This window comes from Podarcis bocagei (genome assembly GCF_964188305.1).
Source record: "Podarcis bocagei genome assembly, chromosome: 5".
Classification (NCBI taxonomy): domain Eukaryota; kingdom Metazoa; phylum Chordata; class Lepidosauria; order Squamata; family Lacertidae; genus Podarcis; species Podarcis bocagei.
Window position 1 is genome coordinate 30,925,770 of NC_138129.1, and position 19,580 is coordinate 30,945,349.

At 44.0% G+C, this 19,580-nt stretch overlaps 1 protein-coding gene across 1 annotated transcript; it reads right to left on the bottom strand.

Annotated features, from left to right (window-relative positions):
- Positions 1–7,053: 7,053 nt before the first annotated feature.
- Positions 7,054–19,574, bottom strand: CHMP4B (charged multivesicular body protein 4B). Its single transcript, XM_081196742.1, has 5 exons — positions 18,977–19,574; positions 11,437–11,614; positions 10,727–10,841; positions 9,010–9,136; positions 7,054–7,862 (listed from the first exon to the last, which is right to left on the bottom strand). Exons 1-5 carry the CDS (start codon positions 19,164–19,166, stop codon positions 7,795–7,797), a joined length of 678 nt encoding a protein of 225 aa, XP_081052868.1. The 5' UTR covers positions 19,167–19,574; the 3' UTR covers positions 7,054–7,794.
- Positions 19,575–19,580: the final 6 nt, after the last annotated feature.

The following is a 19,580-nucleotide window of genomic DNA, read 5'->3' on the forward strand; positions in this document are numbered from 1 at the left end:
GCATGCACATTCAGATTCCATTTGTATCATGCCGATCTCTGAAACCTCCCAACAGGGATCAGACCCTATTTTAGTAGGCTGTACCAAAATCCATTAAATAAACCAGCTTCAGTGGGAGCTGATGAGCAAGAAATCTAACATGGAGGAGGATAACAGTCTGTTGGATACTGGTGTCTGGGCCAAAAATGGAGGGGTGGCTCACTCATGCATGTTTATGATTTCAGGAGCAAAGCACCAACTTGCATGTGTGAATGATGAAGGTCATACGTATAACACTAACGCAGTAGTTTGAAAAAACTTCACTATTAAGCCAGATCTTCTCAGATCCTTCTAAACATAATGCTTTTCACTGGAGTCAGTTCACACAAAAAGCTTCAAGTAATCAAGCGAGGTGTATGACTTTGAGGAGTAGCCTCAGTGCTCATTGGTAGACCAAATGTTTTGCTATCAGACAGTCCTGGGTTCAATCCTCAGCATATCCAGGTATGGCTGAACCAACTGAAACTCTGGAAAGCCATCACCAAGGACAATAGTAAGGTAGATGGAGACTGGAAGAAATTCAAAGACTACTTACGGAAACATTGTAAAATTAATGAATGTTAGAAGGATGTTGGATAGAAACTAAGCGGTTTCCAGCTGTAATGCTTTAAGAGATATGGGGGGGGGGAGAGGTTTTACAAATGGGTAAAAGTTTAATGGTAAGGATTTGCTGAACTAACAAATCAAACTGGAATACAAAGAAGGGAGGTATGAGGAGGTCCGAGGAAATAAGTGTATGGAAGTTATGTTATTGAAAATTAATGTGTGTTTTTAACTGTTTTTTATTTTGTATGTTTATTTTTTCTTTTTTCTTGTTATATCTTAAAAACTTTTAATAAATATCTTTTTAAAAAAATAAAAATAGTAAGCTAGATGGACCTGTAGTCTAACTCAGTAAAGGGCAGGATTTGTGAAGCTGCTATTTGCACAGGAAAGCAAGGAGTTTTACAGCCTAAACATGACAGTACATAGTACCATAGCTAAGCTATCCCAGTCATAGAAGGAGAATAGCTTATGAATCAGCAGACAAGGAGTGTCACTGAAGCTTCAAGAGCATTCCCAAGCTATGACCTTCAAGGGAAGGGTAACTCCATCCAAAACAGAACAGTATGGTCAAACCTTGGTTGTCGAATGTAATTCGTTAAGGAAGACCGTTTGACTTCCAAAACGTTCGACAACCAAAAACTGAAAGCGGAAGCCTCAATACAATAGGGAAACTCAAAATGGAAGCCATGTAGCATGTTCGGCTTCTGAAAATCATTCAAAAACCGAAGCAGTTACTTCTGGGTTTTCGGCATTCAGGAGCCGAAACGTTACAAAATGGAGGCATTCAGGAACCAAGGTTTGACTGTAACTCAACCCCATGGACCCAGGAAATGCTCCCCAAGAGTACCTTTGTCTTATTAGGTACTGCCTTTCATCTGGTCCATTATTGCCTCTAGACACTGGTTGAGCTCCTAAACAGCCTCTCCTGATTCAGATGGAAGAGAGAAGTTTGGTGTCATGCTGACGACACTGCATTCCAAAACCCCAGACAATTACTCCCAGTGGCTTCATATAGATATGAAACAGCATTGACAACAATATGGTATCCTGCAGGACAAGTGGCAGTGGACTGAGGAGCTTCCCAATTCTCTCTGGTATTGATGTTGTAAATAAGAGCAGAACCACCATATTACAGTGCCTCCAACGCCCAGTCCACAGAGCCTACTGGTAAAGAAAGATCAAGAACCAGCAAGGTTGCACTCCAGCCCACCTTCCAGTAAAGGTCATTTGATCAGGGCAACAAAGGGAAGGGATGCAGCTCAGTGGTAGATGCAACCGCTTTGCATGCAGAAGGTCCGAGGTTTTGACCCCTGGCATCTCTATATAAAGCTGGGAGATACTCCTTGACAAACCATGGAAAGTCATTGTCAGTCACTGTAGACTATACTGCGCCAGATGAACTAACGGTCTAATTTGGCAATAAGGCAGCTTCCTACACGCCTAGCTATTGCAGAACAGATTGAAAATGTGCAATCAGGAGAATTTAAGACTCCACTGTCAACACTATTTCTTGCGTAGGACATAAGTACATATCAATAGCACAGATCATGTGGGTTGGTTGCCCACTGGTACGAGCTCACAGTGCAGTGCAGATCATGGCAGGCAGTTGTACAAGTGCTGCAGAGGACTCAACAGATCTATAAATTAGACATGCCACTAGTCACACGTTATATTCCAGAGCGTTTCCGTGTGCTCTGGTTTCCGTCATGGTTTTTCGTTGCGCCAGAAGCGGTTTAGTCATGCTGGCCACATGACCCGGAAAGCTGTCTGTGGACAAACGCTGGCTCCCTTGGCCTGAAAGCAGAGATGAGCGCTGCACCCCAGTGTTGCCTTTGACTGGACTTAACCATCCAGGGGTCCTTTACCTTTACCTATATTCCTTGATAAAAAGTACTCCACTTAAGCTAGATTAATATACAACAGCAAATAACCTGACTGGCCATGTATAGCTAGTTCCCCTAAACTACCTATACTGAGGAACTACAGGAACATAAAAAGAAAATAATAATATATAAGCTTTCAAAATTCATCTGATTTCCCAAGGAAGGACACATTTTACATGGCATGGTGTAAGGTTGCCACCCAGTGTTCAAATACAGGAATTTCATTTCTGTGGCTCAGTTAAGTATTCCATTGATTTGTGAATGGCCAAGGCTGAAATGCAGCTACAGTGGTACCTCGGGTTACGTACTTAATTCGTTCCGGAGGTCCGTTCTTAACCTGAAACTGTTCTTAACCTGAAGCACCACTTTAGCTAATGGGGCCTCCTGCTGCTGCCGTGCCGCCGGAGCACGATTTCTGTTCTCAACCTGAAGCAAAGTTCTTAACCTGAAGCACTATTTCTGGGTTAGCGGAGTATGTAACCTGAAGCGTATGTAACCTGAGTACCACTGTACATACATGGATCATCCCACTGCATATCTCATGTGAAATCTTAAAGCTTAAGCATTACACAAACCATCCACAAATAAACATCAGTGATTACTCTGCAGGCTAAAATTCCCGATTACCAACCAGCTCTGGTAAGTAAGATAAATCAAACTCTGAAAAGTGGAGAGGCAGAGAAATAAAATGCTTGGAAGAGCATACAGTGCCACAACTATATGATATATTCTGAACAGCAATCAAATTTCAGAGTAAGGAAAGTGACTCTCAAATATGAGCATCAAACCAAGAATACTACTTTCCTGACAAAGGCATTGTAAACAGAGATCGTGTTTGGGAGAATGATTTTGTGAGTGTCTAATTATTATTATTAATTAAATTTCTATACTGCCTTCATCCAAGGATCACAGGGCGGTTTACAATATAAAACACAAAAATACATAACAAAGTAACAAATAAAAACAATATCCACCCCACACATTTTAAAAGGCCACATAGATTGTTTAAATAGCCAAAGGCCTGGGAGAAGAGGTATGTTTTTGCCTGGCGCCTGAAGATACGTAACAAAGGCACCAGGCAAGCTTTCTTGGGGAGAGCATTCTACAAACAGGGAGCCACCGCAGAAAAGGCCCCTTCTCGCGTTGTCATCCTCTGGACCTCTCATGGAGGAGACATGTGAAGAAGGGCCTCAGATGATGGTCAGAGGGTCCGCATCAGTTCATATGCAGAGAGGCAGTCCTTGAGTTATTATAAAATATTGCGGGAAATATTAAGAATCAGCATGTTCTTCTCTCTCTCTCTGTGCTGATTCTGCTTCTATACACTTCTGTGTGAGACTCACATCTAAATATACACTGGTAGGCTGTGGTAGTCTTCCATTTTTATTTTACTGTTTTAAGCATTGTATTGTATTAATATTGCGACCCTGTATACCGTATGATTCATCTGTTGCTTTGCTGAGGATGTAAGAGACCGGGGGCGGGGAGAGACTACAAATGCAAGTAACTGAGCAATAGGTAAAGGTAAAGAGACCCCTGACCATTAGGTCCAGTCGTGACCGACTCTGGGGTTGCGGCGCTCATCTCTCTTTATTGGCCGAGGGAGCTGGCGTACATGTGGCCAGCATGACAAAGCTGCTTCTGCCGAACCAGAGCAGTGCATGGAAACGCCATTTACCTTCCCACTGGAGCGGTACCTATTTATCTACTTACACTTTGACGTGCTTTTGAACTGCTAGGTTGGCAGGAGCAGGGACTGAGCAACGGGAGCTCACCCCGTCGCGGGGATTCGAACCGCGGACCTTGTGATCGGCAAGTCCTAGGCTCTGTGGTTTAACCCACAGCGCCACCCGCGTCCCTGAGCAATACTAACCGCCGATAGGACCAGCAGATTGATCACCACACCTAAAGGCCTGCTAGGGCATAGCACATATATTGCTGGTGTGTGCTCTCTATATTTTGCTGTGCAAATTCCATGCTGGCAGAGCTGAGGCACCCAAATTAGGCCCATCTCAGGGGAATGGAGTAGCTTAGGATACAGCATATTCCTTGTCAGCTGTAATTTGCCCTTGCCCCATAAAGCCTTGCTATGGAGCTGTAGGTTGGCTAACACAGGTGAAAACTCTGCAGCAGAAGTGCTCCATGCACCATGCTTTCCATAGCTGCAAGAACAGAGCCTCTCTAAGAGCAGGCAAGTATGTCTGCCACAGTCTACACCTTCCAGCAACAAAGATCAAAGGGTTGGAATTGCATTTGGATAATCTATGTTTACAGTAGCTAAAGATATATAGCACATCCCTTAAGACTAGACTACATGCATCTAAACTGTATGATTTGTTTCATACAGCTCTTGATGAAGCTGTTAACAGGATGGATCTATATTTGAGAAGTACAAAGTCACTGATGTTATAGAGATGTACATTCTAGAAATGCGAAGTTGATTTTATTAAACCGTCTTACATTTGTAATCCAGAGGGAAGAGGACATGGGATAATTTAATACATTGTGCCATTTCTGTTTTTACTGATGTTTCTCAGGAAAATCAATAAAGTTATAAATTCTTTAAAAAAAATGCTCATATCATGTACTAGGATGAAGTATATAATCCTAATGGTTGCCCTTCTACAGTCAAACCTTGGTTGTTGAACATAATGTGTTCCAGAAGCCCGTTTGACTTCCGAAACAATGGACAACCAGGGCACAGCTTCCAATTGGCTGCAAGAGCTTCCTGCACTCAAGCGGAAGCTGCGTTGGACATTCAGCTTCCAAAAACCGTTTGAAAACCAGAACATCTACTTCTGGGTTTTTGGCATTCAGGAGCCAAAACGTTCCAAAATGGAGCTGTTTGGGAACCGAGGTTTGACTGTAATAAGTTGTCTGCAAGATAACATATGAAGGGAGCTTGTAAACAAGACTTAATTTGAGAAGCCCTCCCAGCCTTTGATTGTACTTTTCCTCATAATTTTTATAATGAATTTTGTATTATTTGTAATCAAAGAGAGAGTTCCAGGTGAATACAATAGTTTAGGCAGGAAAAAGGGGAAAGGAAAAGGTAGAAGAACTGTGAAAGCCATATACAGATGTGACTCTTGGAAGCACGGAAGCAGAAATAAGGGGTTTAACATATTCATTATATTGATTAGATTTATTACAGTTCTCTGGTTCAGAAGAATCTCATTTAGGCACTCTGGCTAATTTTCTAAACCCTTGCAATCACGGTCCTCAATAGGATGATCAGCTTTAATAACAGAGTGGGGATTACTGCAAGTACAAATCTACAAAAGGGACCGGCAATGTAGTGTGTATCACTGTATTCCAGCCATCTTTGAAAGAGACAAAATTAGGCAATTTCCACTGGAAGCCACGTGACAGGGGTTCGAGATGACCAGACAAAATTGTAGCTACTTCAGAACTACATGGAAGGAATATACCGTATTTTTTGCACCATAACACTTTTTTCCTCCTAAAAAGTAAGGGGAAATGTCTGTGCGTGTTATGGAGGGAATGGCTACAGGTGGCATGCCTACGGATTTTCCTCCTCTAAAAACTATGTGCGTGTTATGGTCAGGTGCGTGTTATAGAGCGAAAAATACGGTATTTCACATTAAATCATACTGAGATAGACTAATTAAAATCAATGGACTTTAAAGTCCATTCATTTTAATGGGGCTACTCTGATCATAACTAGCATTGGAGATCAGCCCTTGACTTTTTTGGGGGGGGGGGTTGCACATCCCCTATGGTGCATGGGGGCAGGGGAATGCATGAGAACATTAATTACAATTGCATAATTTAACATTCTTGAGAAAATGGGCACACAATCCTGAGGAGCGGAACATCCATGGATATAGGAAGCACAAGGACACCATTAATAGGAAACAAGGGTATGCTGAAAACAGCAGCAACCATAATGCATATCAGACTATAATCTTCAGCTATACCCCAGGGAAATTTTCAAATGAGATTTCTACCATATTATGGAGCAGAGAAACTGCCAAGACAGCTGCCTCAGCCAGCATTTGGACTAAGCCTTTCCAAAACCAATACTAAGATAGTTACTGTGGGATGTTGTGTATTTTCAGTAGCGGTTGTCTGTTTTCTTCCTTTTATACAAATACTTGGCGGCAGAGTTCCATATAGAATGCTGAAAGGTTGCATGCTGAAAAACGTATGATGTACTTATGCAGAATGAAGAGCAAAGGCCCTTCTATTATTAACCAAGGCAATGCTTCTGGCTCTGGCACAGAGTTGTTGTTTGTAGCAAATTAATGAACACCATGTGGCAAATGGATTCAACATCAGATGGGCTGACACAGCAGTAAGCTTTCAAAAACAGGCACTGCTTAGCACTATTCAAATTCTGTTCATTTGGGGGGAGGGGAGAATGTATTAGTATTTCTAGCATATACTATTCTGAATATTCAACTTAAGAACCAAAGTGGCACATACTTGGATATCTACACTTCTGCCTCGAAGGAAGACCAAAGTACCAGAGAATACCGATGTACAAAATGGGGTGGGGGAAATCCCAACAAGGTTCTCCAAGTTTCTGTTACATACATGCATAGTGAAGACATCAGGCAGGTACGAAAATCAATCAAGGTATTTAATACAGTGCAAACCATAGATCCTTATTTAAAATAAATGTATGTTTGTGTCTGAATGGGAATTGGATATCACAGATAGCAATCAACATTCCAGGTGCTATGTAGAAAAATGTACAGCTAGTGTCAATTTCACCTACTTCCATCATAGAATTACTTCAACATTCCAAATCCACCTCACCAAATCCAACTGGGAACAGCGACCAAGTGAGTGTAATGCGGAGAGAGGAGTGTCAATGCCACCAATGGATATAAATAGAGACTTTAAAGAACTAAAAGCCTAAGTGATGCATTTGTACATCTAAGCATAATAAGCCAATAACGGCTTATGACTTTTCCTTTTGAAATACTTTACAAGACTTCTAAAAGCGTTTCCATCAAATTAAGTTACAGGCTTCGTATCCCGAGTCAGATTCAGCATGGTCAGAACTCTGAAAGATGGTGATCCAGCAGTGGCATTAGCATAGTCCAGAAGCTGAATGTTGGAATTTTGCCAGTAAGGTTTATTATTTAAAGTAAGTCAACACCCTAAACTGCAGGCAACTTTCTTTGGAAACTTTGTTTCCCTTGCTCAGACCATGCTATGCAGAATGCAATTCCCACAGCTATGGGATTAAAGAAATAAAGGCGTTGCGCTTAATGATGTCTCCCACCCATACATGCACCTGTAGCAACAGGTGAGCAGAGTCTCAATTGTTTCACCAGCTGGGCAGCTGGTGTAGTTATATGTTTTCAGCCCAGGCTTCTAGCTCTTTCATGTCATCATCCTCTTCTTCTTCTTTCTTCTTAGCTAGAAAAAGACACAACATCACAAGATTAAGCACTACATTGTGATTGTATGCAGTTGTCCAATGTATTTATTTTAGGTATTTATACACCCACTCTTCATCTGGCCAATACAAGAGCAGTTCCTGGCATGTAAACATAATAAAAAAAATAAAAACTAACATCATCAAATATTTAAAATCATAACAAAATTATGTCATACAAATATACACCCCATCCCAAGCAATTATTTTAGCAACCAACAAATACCTGAGTGAACAAGTACTAAGCATGTTCTGAAAATTCAAGAGTTGCTTGCCTTATTTCAGAAAAGAGGAAGCTCTACAAGGCAGATGCCACCAAAGACCCTCTCCCAGATTGCTGCATAATGTACATCTGTGACAGTGGCACAACCAGTGATAGCCTCTTCCAATGATCTCAGGAAATAGAGAGACCTAGATGGGAGCCTAAAAGGGATACTTTCAGGTATCCAAACCCGAGTTCTCTAGGGATTATGTCAATAGAAGCTCCTTAAATATGGCTTAGTTGCCAAATGGCAGGCAGTGTTTTAAAGTGGTGCTTGCTTCCCTGGGGTGATACGCCAGGTTATATGGAAAAATGGAGGGCATGTTTAAAAAGCTCCTTGCTGTGTTATCCACACATGGGCAACATCTGCATGCTGCCATCAGAACTGTGCAATGCTACAACACTATGGGCAAGGGATTTTAATCAGAACCACATCCATTTATTCTCACACCCAAGACAGTGATTCTCAAACTAAAGGTATGGGGGAAGAATTTTGTCACCCAAGTTCCTTTTCTTCGAGACAATTGTTCTCATCCCTGGGGGAATAAAAGTAAATGAAGTATTCCAACCTGGAAACCATTAATTAGCTGGAATAGGCGATCAGAAAACTGCTTATGGGGTCTAAGGTGTCAGAGATAGATCCTGAGGAAGCTCCCCCACCCAGCTTTGAGAACCATGACATTAGATCTGTAGATAAAGATAACTAGGGAACTTAACTGGCTTTCCTTCTGTGAAACAGATTAGTGTGTGTAAATTTTGCACAGTAGTTCAGAAATAAAACCACAAGAATGGCATATTACAATGCTTTTTTGACAAATGCACTTGTTACAAGATGCTCCTGTCTTTAGCAATTGCAAGGCACTCACCTGGTTTTGAAGGTATAGATATTGAGGGCACATTGGGAAGTGGAACTGTTTCAGGACCACTGATCTCCAGCAAGTTTTTATCCAATTCTTCCTGTTCGAGTTCCTCTAGTTCAGCCATCAGTTCATCCTATTATTGAAGGAGAGAGACACTGCAGTCACAGGTGCTAGCACCAGAAATCACTGTTGCCAATTTTGTAACATCATATACAGTGGTACCCCGCAAGACGAACGCCTCGCAAGACGGAAAACCCGCTAGACGAAAGGGTTTTCCGTTTTGGAGGCACTTCGCAAAACGAATTTCCCTATGGGCTTGCCTCGGAAGACGACAGCCCATAGGGAAATCTCCGGGACAGCGGGGAAGCGCAGCGCGTCTTCCCCACTGTCCTCGGACCTCCTCCCGCCGCGCGGCATCGGAACGAGGCTCCGATGCCGGGCGGGGGGGGAACGCCTCCTCCCGCCGCGCGGCATCGGAACGAAGCTCCGATGCTGGGCGGGGGGGACGCCTCCTCCCGCCGCGCGGCATCGGAACGAAGCTCCGGTGCCGGGCGGGGGGGGAACGCCTCCTCCCCCCCCGCGCGGCATCGGAACGAAGCTCCGATGCCGGGCGGGGGGGAACGCCTCCTCCCCCCCCCCCGCGCGGCATCGGAACGAAGCTCCGACGCCGGGCGGGGGGGAACGCCTCCTCCCCCCCCCCGCGCGGCATCGGAACGAAGCTCCGACGCCGGGCGGGGGGGGAACGCCTCCTCCCCCCCGCGCGGCATCGGAACGAAGCTCCGACGCTGGGCGGGGGGGGAACGCCTCCCCCCCCGCGCGGCATCGGAACGAAGCTCCGATGCCGGGCGGGGGGGGAAATGCCTCCTCCCCCCCCGGCATCGGAACAAAGCTCTGATGCCAGGCGGGGGGGAACGCCTCCTCCCCCCCCCCGCGCGGCATCGGAACGAAGCTCCGATGCCGGGCGGGGGGGGACGCCTCCTCCCCCCCCCGCGCGGCATCGGAACGAAGCTCCGATGCCAGGCGGGGGTGGGGAACGCCTCCTCCCGCCGCGCGGCATCGGAACGAAGCTCCGATGCCGGGCGGCGGGGGGGAATGCCTCCTCCCGCCGCGCGGCATCGGATGGCTTTCCTGAAGACTTGGGGTGGGAGGAGGGTTTTCCTTCCCACCGCCAACATTCAGAATGCTGTTCTGAATGTTGGCGGCGGGGAGGAAAAACCCTCCTCCCACGCAAGCCCCGGGAACAGAGGGAAAGCGCTGCGCGCCTTCCCCTCTGTTCCCGTACCTGCCCTGAAGGCTTGCGGTGCGGAGAAAAGCCCTTCTCCGCACCGCCAGCCTGGCAAGCGGTTTCCCTAGGAACGCATTAATTGATTTTCAATGCATTCCTATGGGAAACCGTGCATCGCAAGACGAAAAAACCGCAAGACGAAGAGACTTGCGGAACGAATTAATTTCGTCTTGCGAGGCACCACTGTAATTGTAAGAAACCTTCATGTCCAACTCAACACAACTGGGCATTCTAGGTGTCTCAAAACGTTTACATATCCAAATTATTCTGTTGTTCCCAAGCGCAAGCCAGAGTATTAAACTCACATTTCTGTTGTTATTTAAGATGGAAAAATCATGAGTCATAATATTTTGAGTCACAAGAAGTAAGTGTGTTTCAAAATCCTTAAGTTTGTATGTGTACAAACGTCATACTTGTCTTAAACTGTTTGGTACTTACCTCATCAAATTCTTCACCGATTCCCACAGGCTTGGAGATAGCTGTTGAAATTTCTTCTGCTAACTCCTGCTGTTCTGCAATGTCTTGCATTAGTTCATCTACTTTGTCAATATCCCTGTAGGAAAAGGATTTAAGTTACTTGAACCATTCACCTGTTTAGTCTTGGAGATCATTACAAGTCTCAATAGCTTTAAGGAAATATTCAGCTAACCACCAGGGCAAACTGATTCAAATCATCAAGAAAACAATACTGCTGATTTAAAACACACTTCTTCCTTTGAAATCATTATTTCCTGAGCAAGAATTCAGACTAATTTAAATAAAAATTGTAACAGTAATAACTGGTTGCTCTAATAAATTGTTTGCATCTATTCAGTTGCATAATCTGGAAGTAAAATTCAAAGACTTTAACCATGAAAGCCACATACTTTTCAAACTATATGCTGCTTACAGATAAAGCATGTCTACATGTAATGATACTGAGCATGATCAGTTACTTGAAAGCTTATACACGTCTGTACATACTTTTATAGAAACAAGTCCCGCTGCACAATGTAGAATTTGAATTACTGTGTGCAGACTGGTTTATAATAACTGTCCAGAACTATCCAAAAAAGAGAGAATATGGGCAAAGAGTGAATGTGTCCCTTTGTACTGCACTCAGTGAAAAGTTGGCCCATTCAATGAACCAATGATGAAGAGCATCTTACATGTTGTCATGAGCAGCTTTCATTGCTTTGGCAGCAAATCCCATATTCTTGAGCACTTCAGTGTTGGTGTTGGCATTTTCCAGCGCTTCCCTCTGGAATTCGATTGTGGATAATGTGCCATCGATTTGTGCAAGCTGCTTCTCATACCTCTTCTTTCGTTTTAGGGCTTGAAGTGCAGCTGGACAAAAACAAGACAAATGATGATTGATATACAATGTGCATCTAAAACTGTTTCTACAAGCATGATGTTCAGAACATAAAACCACTTAAAATTTATGCTACCAATTATGCCTCTCGCATCTTTTGTGTTCCCAGTTTAATTAACTTTTGTTACCAATAGGTGTCTTTCTCTAAGCAAATCAATTTTGTTGCTGAGTTGTTTGTCTACTCAGTATCAAACTGCAGGATCTACAGCCAAGTACTAGAAGCTTAGATGCTTAGCACACAAGGCATGACAGGCTTGTTGACAAATAAACCTTCATTCAATCTTTCTAATATGGTAGACTAGCAGGTAATGAGAGAGAAGGCTCAAAGAATTATTCAAACTACACAAGAATGTAAAGTAAAATGAACACAAGAAATGCATAAAATCTGGATGTTTTGCCTTAGTCACTATGTAAGAAATGGAAACACTTTATATGACCACCATCTAAGATACTTTGGGGGCAGGAAAGAGAAGAGAACACTCTGAGTAAGCAAGGACATTTGGTACAGGGCAGGCATAAGTAGCTGCAGGAGAACCACCCCTAGGGCACCTTCTCCTCAAGGAAAAAGTGAGGCAATGAGGATTTCCCATTTCTTGGTGTCAATTAAAACTCAGCTTGGCGGGGGCACTTCAATTTTGTTTGTCAGCATTGGAAATTTCACACACACACCCCATTCCTGCACTTCTTCAGAGGATGCTATGAAAGGAGATAAGCATGTTCAAGTACTGTATTTTCTGGCTACAGCAGCAGCTCCTGCAGCAATTCCCCACCAAAGAACAAAACGACAGCAAATTAAATCGGAGGACACCAAGCTCTCTAGATGAAGCAGAAATACACTTGGAAATTGGCCCCAGAAGCCTCCCCAATCACCAGCAACAGAATGACCCCAACCACTCTCGGTAGTAGACCATGTGGTCCAAAATGGCGGCCTTGTGTTGCCCCAGCAACTAGACATGTGGCCACTGCCTCAGCCCAAGCAGCCCCCGCAGTAAAAGGAAAGAAAAGGCTCACAACAAAGGCAGGGAACCAACAACAGCATTAAGCGCAGCAGAGTGTGGCACAGCCGAAGGGGCAAGCAAAGGTAGAAAATGGCTGGGGGAGGGGAGGGAAGCCGATTATCAAGCTGTGAGGGCAATGATGAAGGGAGCAGTTTGGGCAGGGGAAGCAGAGAGGGGGAGGTGGCTGGGAACAGAGAAACCCGGAATCTTTTTCGCCACGTGGGCGGCAAAGTTGTAAAGCGAGAGCGGCAATTGAGGGAGCACTCCCCTCAAATGCCCTGCTCCCCACGCACAGTGATGCACTCACCCACTGCCAATTGATCGGGGCGTCCGATAAAGGCTTTTTTCCAGCCACCCTGGGTTGAAATGGCGCCTGTCAGCTGTTCCACGTCCCAAGCAAATTCCACGAGAGCGGCTCAACAAAAGCAGTAAAAAAATCCCCCCAAAATGCTTCAGCAGGTCCGACAAAAGGAATAACTGAGCAAAGTTCAGCGACGTCCTAGCGATTGAGGAAGTGAGCCAAAGAGGAAGCCCTCTGGCTCGCTCCTCTGTTTAAACGGACCCGGCCACGCCCCCCCGGCCACTGGGAAGTGGAGCGGATTTCCGAGCCGGACTGGAGACTGGTTTTTCTAATTTTTATTTGGTGTGCGTTAGAAGAGGGGTAGTCTTATACGGTGAGTATATCCCAAACTCTAAATTGTAACTGGAAAAGTCGGGGGTCGTCTTATACGCCCAGTCGTCTTATACGCCGGAAAATACGGTAATCAAGCAAGGCATATGACTGTTTTGTCTTTCTTTCTCTGTTTTTGTTTTTGTTTTTATTTAGATTAGTTTCTTTTATTGTATTGTATTATGAAAAACCTTTAATAAAATCTTATATATATATATATATAAAGGAGGCAATCATCTGCATAAGTGTAGATTTTCTAGTTCACTCTAGCATGTTATCATAGCGGAGAACTGGAAAATGCAAGCAGGAATACTGAACAAGATACAAGAAACTAGGCTGCCTGGTACACATGGAAGCGGATCAGTTTGGGGCAGTTAGAACTGATGTAGTAATTGGTACTCAAGCAGAATTATAGCCAGTTGCAAAACTAAAATGGCTATACAAGACTATTCACATTAAATAGTAGGCAATCAGGTGTCCGTTTTTAATTTTGAGAGCTAAACATCTATAGCAAAGGAAATTTCATTATACCATTAAAATTAAGATGCATCAGTTACCATTTTCCACTGCCCACTGAAAGTTCCTAATTAAATGAATTTATCGTTTAAAACCTTAAACAGGAATTATACTGAGCAGGAATACAGCTCCGGCCATCTGCAGTTTGTAAAACCTTTTCAAGAAGTAAACAAAGCCTACATTTAGAAGTTTCCCTCATCTGGCTGCCCTCTATGAATGCTGGAATTTGAGCTGCTTTCCACTGTAAAACATTCAAACTGTAGGTCAAGTGTTATGGTAGAGCCACTGCACTGTTTCTGCCAGGATGAGTTACATTATCTTCTAAAAACCATCTTTTCAAAGAATCCTATGATGCTATTCTACAAATAGCAGCCCAGTTTGTTGCCTAACCCTATGCAACTTTACCTATTTTCAGCAACAACACAAGTTAAATTAACATATGACGCAGGCCAACACTGAAATAGATCTGTTCATATACCGCCTGGGCAGAGTGTTGTTTCTGGGCATTTAAGTGTCAGGTGGCAGTAAGTCATTTTGATCATCTGAATCAGGTAATTGTGAGAATAACTATAGTGTTCTGTTACAATGAAGTTTTCAGGCACTGAATTTTTTTACAAGTCATTTCCAGCAAAATTGTTCTTGTTATAAATTCCCACTGAGCTAAAAATTAATTGTATTTATTACCAGAGCATTATCTATCCAGAGGTAAAAAGATAACTTCTTAAGAGATGATAATAAAATTTAGCATCTTCTTTGCAATATTATGAATCTGAACATTTCAGTAAGCAGGGAAAACAGAAGCCTCAACATCCCAGCCGTATGAAGTTATGCTCCATTATTTACACTGTATGTTACACCAGAGATGACCCTAATCTATTATGCCTCTTAAAAGAGACTTGCAAATTAAGGAATAGCAATTCCCCTTTATAGCAAAAAATTCTTTTTAGCACTCAATAAACTTGAATCACTAACTCGCATCATCAGAAGCACTAAAGTTCACTCATTATGAACTGCATGCAGATTCTTGTGGAACTCTTAAGATTAAACTCAACGTAAACAGCAATCTGCAGTGGAAATTGGGATATTGACAACTTTAGTGCAATTCCATTCATTTTGATGGGACGTAGACAGGTTTCAAATGTGCTACGTTGCTGCTCAACAGATTCTTTCTTGCAATTGTCATTTCTGTGCAAAGGACTGAAATGCAGTTTTAAATGCACTTGTACCAAGATTTATAATCAACTGGTGACCATAAAGGAAGATCAGCTTACAGTCACATTTCAGCCTATGTTTTTTGTATCATCCTCTCTAAAAATGCATCTTTATAGTATTTGAAGAATCTTCGGTATAGAGTTGTTGCTGGCATCCATCTGTCTCAAGAAACAATGGACTGCACCTCTGGGGTGAAGTCAAACCGAGCACCAAAGTAACCTCCCCAGGGAACAAGCCTGGGCCGTATGTATGGAGGTCCTGGGCTACCCAGATGACAAGATCCTCCTCTCTGCCTTGCTGATGTGGTCCAAAGAAAAGCAGAGCAATACATTTGGCATCAGCTTGGCTGCAGGAGTAGCTGACCAGAAGAAGGCGTACAAGGTGCCATCCCACCACCTTAGGGACTCCACTCTGGATTTGTGTAGGGTTTGCTCCTTAGCCTTTTCTTCTCCGAAGTTGTCCCACAAGGCAGTGGAGATTTAGGACCAGAGTTTTCCTTCTCTTAGATGGACTACCTTACCAGGTTGATGAGCCCCATCTGCCCCTCACTTTCCTCTACAGCACGTGCAGTAACTGCCATCTTGACTGTGGGACACACTATTAGCTCAATCTGCTGCAGCTTTCTTCACATGAAGGGAAAGTCCTTACTCATCGAGAGTCTGAGAGTTGTATACATCAGGGAATAGGTTTTTCAAATTTTAACCTCCTTGACCTCACTGCAAATGTATTTTTTACTATTAGCAGATACAGTATAGTGGAGCTCTATTGCTCAACTTTCATAACGGTAGGCACTTGCAACACGCAATGTAGCATTGTACACACACACACCATGATTTCTGCTGAAACTGGCGAGTTTGGGGGGGGGACAACCATAGCAATTTTTATCTAATTCTATGCACGCTAATCAGCATGAAGGGATGCAGTAACACTTTAATTTTAAGAAGAATGACAAGATATTGCTGAAATGTACATCTGTACCTGACATTTTCCTCCTGGAGCTTAGGGAATGATTTAGATCAGGGAAATAGCATGAGATTTTTGTTTGTTTGCTTGCTTGCTTGCTCATTTTAAACACCTTTCCTAGTGTTCCTTCCCCATAGATGTTTTGAGGTTTACAAGCATACAGGAGATTCTGATCTCAGACCTTCAACATGCCCAAGCTGGCCCTCAGTCTAGTCTCAAGGTAGTATGAACTACTGTCACAGGTAAGCAAGAAGCAAGTATCTTCTCCCACACTGACTAGTGTGGTACTGTAATGAAATATTCCTATTCAGAAATTATTTTGTTGTGATCTTTACAACCATCCTGCAAAGCAGACCAGCATTATTCTACGGCTACCTAATGAACAGTAAGAGTCAAACAGGGGACATCTTGATTTGTAGCTCAATCTCTTTACCACAACACCACATCAGCTGTCAATAAATTGCATTACAGCATAAAGTGCAGCATTCTGTTGTAACTATACAACCAATCTAATTTCCCATTGATAGAATGAAGCATTTGCCAGATCAGCAAACTAAGCTTTTCCAACTAGCCAGATGATGAATTAAAGAAGTCTATAGCTTTCTCCCTTTATTTTGGCATTTTTTACAAGTCATGATTATAAAAGCTGACAACAGAAATAAATGGTAAAGAATGTACATAAATTGTATACACAGAAACATATTCTGCTGTGGAGAAAAGAAGTTCCAGTATTACTGTAAGGAGACCCTGTTGCTTCTAAATACAAGCATGCACAGCACACTAAATAGCAAAACCATGATAAGAATGAGACAGTGTCAATTAAAGGAAAATAGTCCTGAGCAACATAACATGGAACATATACTGCAGCTTCATAAATGAGATAAGATAAACAGCCTCTTGTTTAATATCTTTTCAATGTGCCTCAGGTTCAACTAATAAATAAGGAACACTGACCCTGACAAGACATTAGCTTAGAACTTAGCCTCAGTAAGAAAGCCTCAATGAGGAAATACAATGTCAGTGCTAGTTTAAAGATTACAAATCACTCTGCACAAAGTGCAGGTTCCTACTTAGGTCTAGGCTTCAAATGGATGCAGCCAGGCCCATGCAGAGCTTGTCTGAGGCCTGAGGGAGAAGTCCTGTTCTTGACATGACAGCATAAGTCTGGCAGGCCCCTAGCACCCCCCTCCCCCAGCCAGCTTAGTCCTCTGAGGCCTGGGGCAAGTGTACCCAGCTGCCTCCCTGCCCTGCACAGGTCTGGATGCAGCCCCAAGGAAGCAACCCAAAACTGAGCAGGGACATAGTAAAGATGCTGTATCTAGAGGCTAACCCTAAGGTATCTGAAGAAGTGTGCATGCACACGAAAGCTTATACCAAGAACTAACTTAGTTGGTCTTTAAGGTGCTACAGGAAGGAATTTTTTTATTTTGCCTAAGGTACTCCCTTGCAGAATCCCACTCAAACTAACCCAAGATCTGAGTGCTACAGCAGAACTTGAAGAGCAAAACTCAGAGGGATGGGGAAAGAGTAAGACCAGGATAGATGTACAGCAAATTGCTGGCGTCAAGAATTAAGTCCAAACTATAGAAACACGGCATCTGCTACCTTACACTTTTATGTCTATATAGGCCCCAAACCAAGAGAGTTCAAGATGCAAATGCTACTAATGGCCTGAGAAAAATGAAAGAGACTTTAACTGTAGGGCAGGCACGCCGAACTCCCAAGATACTGATCTACTCACAGTATAAAAAACTGGCAGTGATCTACATTGTCATTCGAGGGTGAACCAAAGTTGTCCCAAGATCGACCAGGATCAACCAGGGCCACCCCGCAATTGACCAGTAGATCACGATCAACCTGTTGGACATGCCTGCTATAGGAGATGGGCACATGGAAACAAAGCACACCATATTTTTCAGATATACTACAATAATGTTCCCATTCTGAAAACCAGCTGCCATTTATTTCACTATATTGAATAAACTTGTACGCCTCCAGTGTAGTTCACACAACAGCCCCCTTTACTTCCCCCCTCAACATCTGAAGTCTCTTTTGTGCTGAAAGCAGTGTAGAGAAAAGCCTGCAAAACTTATCTGTATGCCAAACTCACAAGAGGCCCACAAAAACAGGAATGGAGGAAGAGCTCTGGACTGGGTACTTTTAATTACGGAACTGTAGCCTTACAGTATAACAATGATCTGGTGAGACCAGGCAGGCCACCCCAATAATGGAAATGTGTTTTGCTCCTGTCTTGTGTGCCATTTCATTGATAGTTGCTGCACGTTTAGTTTATCTATTTTGCGTTCTTAGTAGGCTGAACATTACCCTGGAGGCTTTTAAGGCAAAAATGCCACTAATACCGCAATCTTAGGCACATTTAAATGAAAGTAAAAATCTACAGATTGCAAGGTGTCTTATCTCTGAGTAAACATACACAACATTGTGAAGCAAGCTCTTTTCCTACCTATTAGGCTGTGTTTTTACTTTGCTCTAACTGACCCCAGCACCATCCTTTCCTTTAGAAAGGTCCAAGCACCTTTCTGTCTCTACACTCCTCTTGCCACAGGTAGATTTTAGGCTGCTGTGGCCCCTTGGAGTATGTCCAGCACTGGTCACGTTGGTCTGCTTTATTTATTTAGGTCTACAAGCTTTTATTTTGTGCTCTGCTTGTTAAGTATCAAAACGGAGTAACTATAATAGTCCTGAAAGTCTTTATTTACGGATTTACATCTACCTATCTTGTTTTGCCTTACTTGAATGCAATTGATGTGTTCTGTAAAGTTGCTTCCCCTTCCCCGAAGATGTTACGTATTTTGACAGTGACTCCGCTAGTGGTTATTACGAGGCGCTTTGGGCGCAGTTCACTGTGTGGGTGGGAAATCAGCATATAAATAAAGGGAACTTTGAAAAGAAGTCCCACCCGAGGAAAGAAGCCACCTCTTCCTCCCCCCGCCCGCCCACCCGCCACCGCTCACCGCGCTTGTTCTTGGTGCCGTGTTTGCGGGCCGCCCCCAGCTCCTGCTCGATCTTCTTCTCCAGGAACTCCTGCTTCTTGCTCAGCATCTCCTCCGTGTCGCGAAGCCGCTGGATGGCCTCCTGGGGGGAAGGCCCCTTGCCGCCGCCCTTCCCGCCCGTCCCGAACAGCTTGCCCAGCAGCCCCGACATGGCTGGGCCGCAGGCGGAGAAAGCGGCAGCGGAGAAACGGCGGCACCCCGCGACCTCCCGGTTACGATAGGATCAACCGTGAGGGAGTGAAGCGGGGCCGGCCGAAGACCGCCGGTGCTGAGGCAAAACGCCAGGAAAGAGACACCACCTCCGCCTTCCTCCCGACCGGAGAGGCCCCTCCACCAGCAGCGGCGGCGGCGGCTGTAGGGCCTCTCACAGGCCCGAGCCCTCACGCTGACCACTCCCTGACTGACACACAGATGCCACACACGCAAAGCCCCCGCCGGCACGTCAGCCTCGGCTGCCCCTTGACTGACTCACGGCCTCCCGGTAGGACCGCCTGAGATCTCTCTCTCACGTCACTCCGGGCGCCACGGCAACGGCGGCTCCGCCCACAGCCTTCTTCCCCAGCCC

Excerpts from the sequence above, each read along its gene's own strand:
- CHMP4B (XM_081196742.1), bottom strand. The coding sequence starts at position 19,166 with ATGTCGGGGCTGCTGGGCAAGCTGTTCGGGACGGGCGGGAAGGGCGGC. Across the intron at positions 9,137-10,726 it reads TCGGTGAAGAATTTGATGAG|GATGAACTGATGGCTGAACT; the intron begins GTAAGTACCAAA and ends CTTCAATAATAG. Across the intron at positions 7,863-9,009 it reads ATCTATACCTTCAAAACCAG|CTAAGAAGAAAGAAGAAGAA; the intron begins GTGAGTGCCTTG and ends GTCTTTTTCTAG.